Source organism: Archocentrus centrarchus, chromosome 12, assembly GCF_007364275.1.
Source record: "Archocentrus centrarchus isolate MPI-CPG fArcCen1 chromosome 12, fArcCen1, whole genome shotgun sequence".
Classification (NCBI taxonomy): Eukaryota; Metazoa; Chordata; class Actinopteri; order Cichliformes; family Cichlidae; genus Archocentrus; species Archocentrus centrarchus.
In genome coordinates, this window is record NC_044357.1 from 1029892 (window position 1) to 1039290 (window position 9399).

The 9399-nt window shown below is 43.9% G+C and overlaps 1 protein-coding gene across 1 annotated transcript in view; it reads right to left on the reverse strand.

Annotated features, from left to right (window-relative positions):
* Positions 1-8682, reverse strand: part of LOC115789843 (metal transporter CNNM4) — a 33410-nt gene extending 24728 nt beyond the window's left edge. The window contains 3 exon segments of the mRNA XM_030743393.1: positions 121-255; positions 1258-1401; positions 7155-8682. Of these exon segments, the coding sequence (XP_030599253.1) occupies positions 121-255; positions 1258-1401; positions 7155-8682 (1807 nt within the window).
* Positions 8683-9399: the final 717 nt, after the last annotated feature.

Consider the following 9399-nt stretch of genomic DNA (forward strand, 5'->3'; position numbering starts at 1 on the left):
CAGGGACAGACAGTGGCGGTGATCCAACAGAGGTTCCAAGTGCAGGAAAACAGTCTGATGAGTGACAGTGAAACAAATCTGTGCTGGCTCACTGCGAAATCAGCCCCAGCCAAAAATCACCTGTGGCCAGGAAACGATGAGCTGCCAGTAGGAGCTGAGGAGAGATCTTCACCTTACTGTCCCCATCTTGCTTGAAGGCTGAGAAATCTCGCTTATTTTTGTTGGGGTCTACCTTCTTCCTGTTTCTGTTGTCAGCTGCAGCAAGCAAGAAAAAGACAAAGAAAAGGAGGGAGTTTTAAAAATAGTAAAAGTGAATGAAATTACATGAAAAGATTTCATGATTTCACAAAGTTCACACTTAAAAAGTTAAAAAAAGAATTGGCTGTTTGGGCTGCCCATCCCCAGGCTTTATGCAGACTAACTGCTGCCTGCAATCTTCTCATTTAACTTGTCAAGATGATAAATTCCTTTAAGATTTCTATGATATCAAGTTACCAATAGCCTTAAATGAGTTTATATTCTGTAAGAAGTAGTAGTAGTGGTGGTAGTAGTGAGTATAGCAGTTTTTTTAGAGCCTGCCATCACTGCACATTATTTCATTTTCTTTCACACACACTGGCATGAAGTGAAGCTGAATGTAACTGACTATCTGCAATATTATCTCAGCAACATTGGCCTCCATGTTTACTCTTCATTCTCATCCAGCTGTATGAAGTCACTTTGATCTAGTCGTGTGAGTTGTTAAAGGTCACGCTGTTTACACGTTGTGGAAAGCCTTCCCAGAAGAGTTGAAGCTGTTGTAGCTGCAAAGGGTGGATCTACATCACATTAAACCCTATGGATTAAGAATGGAATATCGCTCAAGTTCATATCTGTGTGATGGTAATGAGCAAATACTTTTGTTATATAGTGTACATGTGTGTGTTTGGCACGTCCACATTTCATTTTTCAGGCCCTGAGATGACTGCTTTGTCAGAACTTATAAATGTATTGCATCTATAGTTAGCACAGTAACATGCAGTGCAGATTTTTATATTATTTAACATTATAATTATATTTGCAGAGATGTACTGAGTAAGACAACACAGTTTATCCACAGAAAAAGGGGATCTGGACCCCTCGCCACCCTTTTAGGCAGACCCCTGATCTGATGTTGACACGTCTGAGTACAGGTGCTACTTTATCAAGATACCAGTGTTTTTACGTTATAGCATTTATATCAGTGCTGCAGTCAGCAACCAGCAAGAGCTGACTCACTGTAGAGGTCAGATTCATCCAGGATCTCCGACTTGATGATCTCCTCAATGACGTCCTCCAAGGTGACCAATCCCAGCACCTCGTAGAAAGGATCTCCCTCCCCCTCGTTGTTCACCTTCTGGACAATGGCCAAGTGGGATTTACCTGGCCAAGACACAGATCGCCTTAAGGTTACAAGAAACAAGAGCACTGCCAAACATGCATATCAAGTTTTTTTTCTCCTTTTTTTAAATTCCCTATGTTCCCTGAAATCAGCTATCAGGAAAGTAGGGCAGCATCAAACATAAAATCAAACATAAAGGAGGAAAATAATTTAGTGAGTTTCAGTGCAGCTGATGCCTCTTAAACTTCAGCATCTAGCCTTCAAACAAATTTAACTTGTGCTACAAGAAAACATCCTTTCTTGCTTTAACGTTTTCCAACAGTCACGCTGCTGTTCAATCTGTCAGTGGATTTATCCTAACTGATGGGAGGGCAGCCTGATGCCTTAATATAGCCCAGACTAGGCTAAGAGCTTTGGAGAGAAAAGAGTTGGAGGAACTGCCAGAATGAGATAAAGAGGAGAGAGACTGAGAGGGAAGCAGGCAGAGAAAGAAGCTGAGAAGAAAGAGGCATATGACTGGACAAAAAACATAAATCAACTCATGGCTCTGTATTGTTCTTCCAACTCTCCCCACATGTACTGACCACATGCAGGACTGCGTGGCAACAAATAAACCTGATACAACATGAAGAGCAATGACTGCCAGGAAGAGTTGAGTAAAAACATTATCAGGTCAGCAGGACGGAAAACTGTCACAACTCATGGTCATCAACACCAGCAGCAGCAGCACAAACAGAAGCAGTATCTATTTTTGGCCTCTGTGATGCTGGTTTGTATCAAGTAAAAGAAACCACAAGGGCTGTTTTCAGAAAGGAAAACAGTAAAATCATGTTCCAATTAACGTCATCGACTCCACCGGTGAACCATTAAAGGAGTGCTTCATTCCCAGTCCTCTTCATCTGACCTATAATACTGCGCAAAAGTCTTCAGCCACCCCTAAATTCTCTAGATTTTGCTTGGAAAACGGGAAATAGGTGCAGTGATTTACTGAAACGTGCAAACATTAATGAAAATACAGTATGTAAACAAAACAGTGTTTGTACGGTTCTAATGAGCTTCAGAGTCAATATTTAGTGTGACCACTTTGAATATTCAACACAGCCTGAACTCTCTTAGGCAAGCTTTCCCATCATTTCTTTAAGTAGTCTTGAGGAATAGTTCTCCAGGCTTCTTAAAGGACATTCCAAAGTTCAGTTCTCTGTCAAGAAGCTCCTTCACTGCTTCATTAATGTTGAGGTCCAGGCTCTGGGGAGGCCAGTCCTTGAATGATAAGGTTCCATTAGTGTATGTTTTTACTCCATTGACAGCCCTGAAACTATCTGACATCACACAGATTTTGTTCAAGGTAACTGGTCGGTTAAAGCCCGTTTAATATTCAATCATACTCAGTAGGACATTTATAGTCTCAGCCCAGGGGGACAGTATAAGGCCTAGAAAAGTTCTAACATGTGTGAAAACAGCTACTGTTTGAGGCTTGGTGCTTTCAGTGCATCAATAAATCATCAGTATTTTGAATAGCAAGTGCTTCAGTCAACAAACTCCGTTTGTCCCATGAGAGGAAAAAGAAACGACTTCTGGATTAGATGCCTTGAGGTGACCATTGTTGTGATTTGGGGTGATATAAATAGAACTGAATTGAACCTAACTGAATTTTTAAAACTATTCTATATTTAGATTTTAGTAAAATCAACCTGAAATGCCTGTATTGCTTAACTGGGTTCAGATCTCAGGGGCAGCAGTCTAAGCAGAGCTGCCCACCTCCTTTCTTGGGCAAACACCAAAGCTTTCCAAAGCCAACAGGGAGACATAATCCCTCCAGCATGTCCTGGCTCTGTCACAGGGTCTTCTCTTACTTAGACATGCCTGAAACACATCAACTGGCTCCTTTTAATGTGGAGGACCAGAAGCTGAGGCCTTCCTGATGCTATCTAATGCAGAGTCCCCTTCAGAGAAAGTTCATTCCTGCCAGTTGCATTCATGATCATTCATTCACTCACTATCTACAGCCTATGGCCATAAATAAGGGCGAGAATGTAGATCGCCTGGTAAATCAACAGCTTTGTTCTCCCTTTACAAGAGCACAGATGCTTCACTAATCTGTCAAATCTCCCATTCCACCCCACACCCCACCCCCACACATTCACACTGAGTTCCTTGAAACTAATAAACTATTAAAGTGAAAATCATTCTCTTATGAGTCATCATAGCCTGCCATGACCAAACAGAGCTAGGCCTGCTAGCACTGTAGTGTGCAGTCCTCGCAATGTTGTAGGCAGCAGCCACTGACATGATGACTCATACATCAAACAGCACCACCATCATCATCGGTCCCTGTCCCACTCTTCACAGGAAGGTCAAGGGTCATGGCCAGTGACCCTACAGCACAGTTCTAGCAGAAAGATTTAGTTTTTAACCTCAAAAATAAAAAATAAAGGCTTCCTCAAAACGCTGAAGATTAATGAGCTGTAAAAAAAAATATATATATACATCTAATTTTTTTTACTCAGATATCAACATCGGACAAATTACTGTGGAGACCTTGGGTAAAGATTTCTTGTTGTGCCACTATCACGGTAATTTGACAAATGCCACTTTATTTAGGATTATGCATCATGTGTGCAGAGCTAAAGCTTTGATGCTATAAAAAGCCACAGCTGAGGGTGATGCTTATTTGCAATGACAGCTGAAATTACACCAACTTTGTTGCAGTTTCGGGGTGGAAATGAGGCATGCAGCCAGTTCCATGACGACTGAGATTTATAATGGGGATTTTCAGATGTACAGCCTCATAAATGTAATTATGAAGAACCTGGCACGTTTGCATGATCGCTGGAAAAAAAAAAAAGCACACATCACATTAAGCTGCAGCTACAAGGCTATTATGATACTAGCTCGGCTTTCAAGGTGTGGATATCAGCGCAGAGATTTCCAGCACAATTCCTGTACGCCTGAACGTGCTAATTTTCATCCCATCAAACAGCACAAATCAGATGATGTGAGCGATTAGGGCCTGCACTCTGATTTAAGATGATCAGTGGAATCCACTGCTGCCAGATTTAGCTAAATGAATCACTTATGGCCAATGAATAAAACAAAATGATGCAGGCTGATGTCATTACAGCGCACATGGATAAATATTTTAGTTTTTTTGTCATTTATGATGAGTTTGAATGCTTTTGAAGCTTACATTTTTCTCCATGATTTTTCCTCTTTGTTTTTACATTCACTTAAAGTCACTTTATTGGGTAGATTTGTGAAACTTAAAGCAATCCAATATAGCAGCTCTGGCACAAATTCATTTTTAATGTCTGCTGACATTGTCTGCTGATATTTGTCTAAAATAGTGCAAATTCTGCTTTATGTTTATTTTTGAGGTCATAGCGGGTGGTGGTGGTATACTGCATTACATCAAAGAGGGTTCCAAATTTGCATAACTCATGTATGTTAACACCAAGTGGGAACCTCTGGGGCTGATAAATGAAGTTAATGTGAAGTGGCGAAAACTGCAGTTCCTCTAGTAGTCGCCATTAATTAGCGTCACAGAACTGGACCTCTACACTAACGCTGTGCTCTTGGTCCCTCTTGGAGCATTTTAATCTAATAATCTGAAAAATAATATGGCCTACTGTGTAGTACAGACCATCCCAAATGTTTATGCTTCAGTTTTAGAGAGTGAAACTGTTGTATTTCATAAATCTGTTTATTAAGACTAATTAGCAGGTATCGGTGTCTGTGCAATAAATTTGTAGTTTATGAATGCAGCTTGCTGATCAAGCTCGATACCATTAACCGCTTCTATCTAAATCTGGTCACTTACGACTTCAGTATACATATGAATAACATATTAGGAACATCTAGACTTTGGGCATGGAGCCTATTTTTCATGGATTTGCATAGACTGTATATAAAAGGTGGGAGATAGCCACCATAGTATAACTTGTGGTTTTGTTTAGTCCCATTGCAAACTCTCTGCTTAAAGGTTCACAATCACTATCACAGTGTTTAAACACTAATGAGTGAGGGATGGCTCTGACTATGAAATCAAGGGATATTGCACACTCATAGCATCACAATGTGTCAATGACAAGGCAGTGCCACCCTAAACATTCCTTTATCCTCCTTTGTGACTGAAATGGGAAGCACAATTTACAAAACATGCATTCAGTAAGACTTGACACTAGTGACTGAGACCACAGCTTCATCAGGAAAGTGTACGTGATCATGTGAGCTGAAGCTCATTTTCACATAAATTTTAAGGGCTGCCCTACTTTATCTGACAATGAAAAGCACACGAAGAGCTAAAAGGTCAGCTGTTTTTCTACTAATTAATTGTTGTCATTTCTCAAATAAAATAATGAAAAGATACCAAATATTTATTTTTATATATATATATATATATATATATATATATATATATATATATATATATATATATATATATATATATATATATATATATATATATATATATATAAATAAAATTTTTCTTTTCCCAACAGCATTTGCTGTTTTTCTTTACATCGCTGTGAACTGAGAGTTTGGCAGATGGGTTGACGGGACAATTAAAGATATTGCTTAGCAATTTTATGACCAAACACTTCCGGGGTGCCAGCTTCATGCCGCATACACTCCAGTTTGATTCTTAGTGGGCTAGAGACATAAAACTCATTTCTAATAGCCAAACTGCATGTCTTCCTTTCAGTGCAGAGTTTAAAATGCTCAGATCTAGTTATGAAAAAACACCGTGAGGAAGAATAAGTGCAATTTCAACAATAACCTTTTCCACTTTGTGCCATGAGTACTACTATTGTAGGAAATCAAACAAAACCATAAGCACAGTTCCTTGGCTGCAACTGCCTTGTTGTGGCATAGGCTCTGGGTAGTATTTTGGTCAGTAAGCCTTGCAAGGCTGGAAACCTGACAAATATTCAGACTTCTGGCTTGAATGAAATTAACAGTTTGGACAGCCACTCTTGCTCCGTAGTACAGCAGTGTTGTACAGGGCCTCTGGCCCAAAGACAGCTGGGATGTGTTCCCCCACCCCCTGAATTTAATAATTAGTTCAGAAAATGGATGGATGGACAACAACAACTATCTCTCCTCATGGGATCTGTTCTTTTAGGGGCTAGCAACAATGCTTCCTCCAGCAAAATACAGTGAAAAGCTGAAAATGTATACCTTACTGGCAGTTTTTGTACTCTGCAAAACCGTACAGTGGGCCAGATCTGACACTTTGGTTGGCCAGTTCTGGCTCCTGGCCATACATTTGACATCCCTAAATTAACTGATTAATCAAATAAATAATCAGCAGACCCACTGATGATGATAACTTCGCATGTTAAATGCATATTAAAGAAACTGTCATTATTCATAATAAATATGTTTGTGGTCTAGTTTATTTTTATTCCTTTTCATATTGGGTTTCATTTTGTACTGCAGCTATGCCACTTTTACTGTTGTGAATGTGGCAATAAAGCGCTCCAATCTTGAATAAGTGAATACATAGACATACACTGTCCTCATGACAACTTTTATCAAGTTCGTGGAGGTTAAATGTTCCACGCTGGGCCTTTGTAAGTGCAGTACAATGTGTGTCCTAATGATGAAATGTGCTATTGTGAGTCTGTAATTGTAGGCTATGATGTTCCACTAATCAATAGTGCTGATGAACAGAGGGAGGGTGGGCGGTAGAGCACACACTGGTTAAGGTACCTGGTGATATGATGGCTTCAGGTTTTCAGACCAAACAGGCCTCATCAGGTGTTACATGATGGCCATGCACGCGCACACCCACCTTTCTTGAACTCCTCCAGCATGGCGTCCAGCTTCGTGTCATGAAACACAAAGTGCACCGGGTGATTATAAAACTTGGTGATGGTCTTCAGGTTGGTGCAGTCGTCTGGGTCCACAAAGGCCAGGTCCTTCACATACAGGATGTCCACGATATTGGACCGCTCCTCGTCGTACACGGGTATGCGTGTGTATCCACTCTCCATGATCTCTGACATGGTGTTGAAGTCCAGCACCGCATCCGCCTGGATCATAAAGCAATTTCCTAAGGGGGTCATCACGTCCTCCACAGTTTTGGTCCTGAGCTCCAGGGCTCCCTGGATCATGTTGAGCTCCTCTTTGACCAGGTCGTTGTAAGGCTCCGTCACTTTGAGCATCTCCACCAGCTTCTCCCTGTTGTACACGGTGCCGATCTCCTGGCCCAGCAGGAAATCCAGCAGCTTGCTGACAGGGAAGGACAGGGGAAAGGTGAGGAACATGAAGAACTTGGTGAGCAGGATGGTGTTGGCTCCCACGGCCAGCCCGTGGCGGGAGCACAGCGCCTGGGGGACGATCTCCCCAAATATTACGATGCCAATGGTGGAGGCGACCACTGCGCCCAGACCTGACCCAATGAGGTCATCCAAGAGGATGGTGAGGGTGGTGTTCACCAATACGTTCCCCAGAAGAAGTGAGCAGAGGAGATAGTTCCCTTTGCTGCGGATCGGTTCGATTTTTCTCGCGTATTTCTTCTCCTTCTCGGTGCCGCAGCTTTGCACGATTCGCAGCTCCATAGGGTCCAGCGCCATGAGCCCCAGGTTCAAGCCGCTGAACATCCCCGAGAGAACCAGTAGGCACGAGACGATGATGACCTGCAGCCACACGGGCAGCAGCGACTTCTTCTCTTCCACCACCAGGACCCTGCCATCGCTGTCTCCCAGCAGCACCCACCTGCCGTCCGCGCTCTGCGTGCACAAAGCATACTCTTTCTGCGGCTCGCTCTTGCGCAGCGGCTTAATGTGCACGCTGAGCAGCCCCGATGTGCCCCGGCTGCTCACATTCATGAAGGTCCCGACACTGATGTCCTTCGTGAAATCGGCACAAGTTCTATCGAGTGCGTCTATCATGCCGCTGCCACCCCTGGCAGCCGCTACAGCCTCATCCTCATCCTCCTCCTCGTCCCCCCCGCCACCATCCATGACCTCCGTAAAACGGATCTGCGTCCAGGCGCCCGAGTGTAGCTGCACCCCGTAAAACCGGAGCTGCACGGAGCTCTCCTCAGTCACCTGGATGACACCGTCGTCAGTGGTGCTGGCCGGCTTGTTGCTCCTCTCCAGCCGCATGCCCAGCACCTGGCTCCCGCTCCCGCCGCCTCCCCTTCCACTGCTGACGCCGGGCCCGGCCGCTGCTGCCGCTGCCGCTGCCACCGTCTCTGTCCGACCACCCACGGCGCTCCACAGGCAGATAACCACGGTGAGAATATAACCCTGCTGTCCACTCCATTCTGTCGCCATGTTTGTTTCTCTGCTCGGCGACCTGGGAACTGACGTCATTTACTCATGTCCGAGCGGCTCCGCCCTCTCCCCCCGCACCCGCCCTCTCTCTCGCGCACACACCTACACACAGACCGTCACACATACGCGCGCACACGGACGCACACACACACATTAATACCGGACAGCGACAGGTAGAGCTGATAAACAAACACACTCCCCCTTCCTTCGAGGTCACACATACGCTCCTTCTGGCGCTTCACTTTGATTTTTCTGCAGCAGTGAGGCCACACTCACAAACACACCGAATGCACACACTAACCCTGCGCTACCCTGCCTCCCACCTCCCTCCCAGGCCACGTTATTCCCCGCTGGGCTCGAGGCACTGCGGCACACAGCAGGATGGACGCTGCTGCTGCTGCTGTTGCTGCGGCCAGCGATTTCTCATGCAATTGTATCCAGAGCCAGCTGCTGTTATGTAAAGGCACATGGCATCTGTCCCCCCCATGCTCCCTCCATCCTCATCCTGCATCCACCCCGCATCCCGCTGGCACCAAGCCCGGCCCAGGATGCTAGATGCAGGGTTTTTTTTTTTTTTGGAGATACAGACAGGATTGCTCGTTTGTAATCATTTGTGCTGATAATAATAGAAATTAGTTAAGCTGTCTGTTTGGACTAAAAATGCTTCAATTAAATTAAGATGTGGAAAATAGCCTTAATTCCTTGGAAGTTGGCCATCACTTCATTGCATTAAAATAATACATTTTCTCAGGTTTT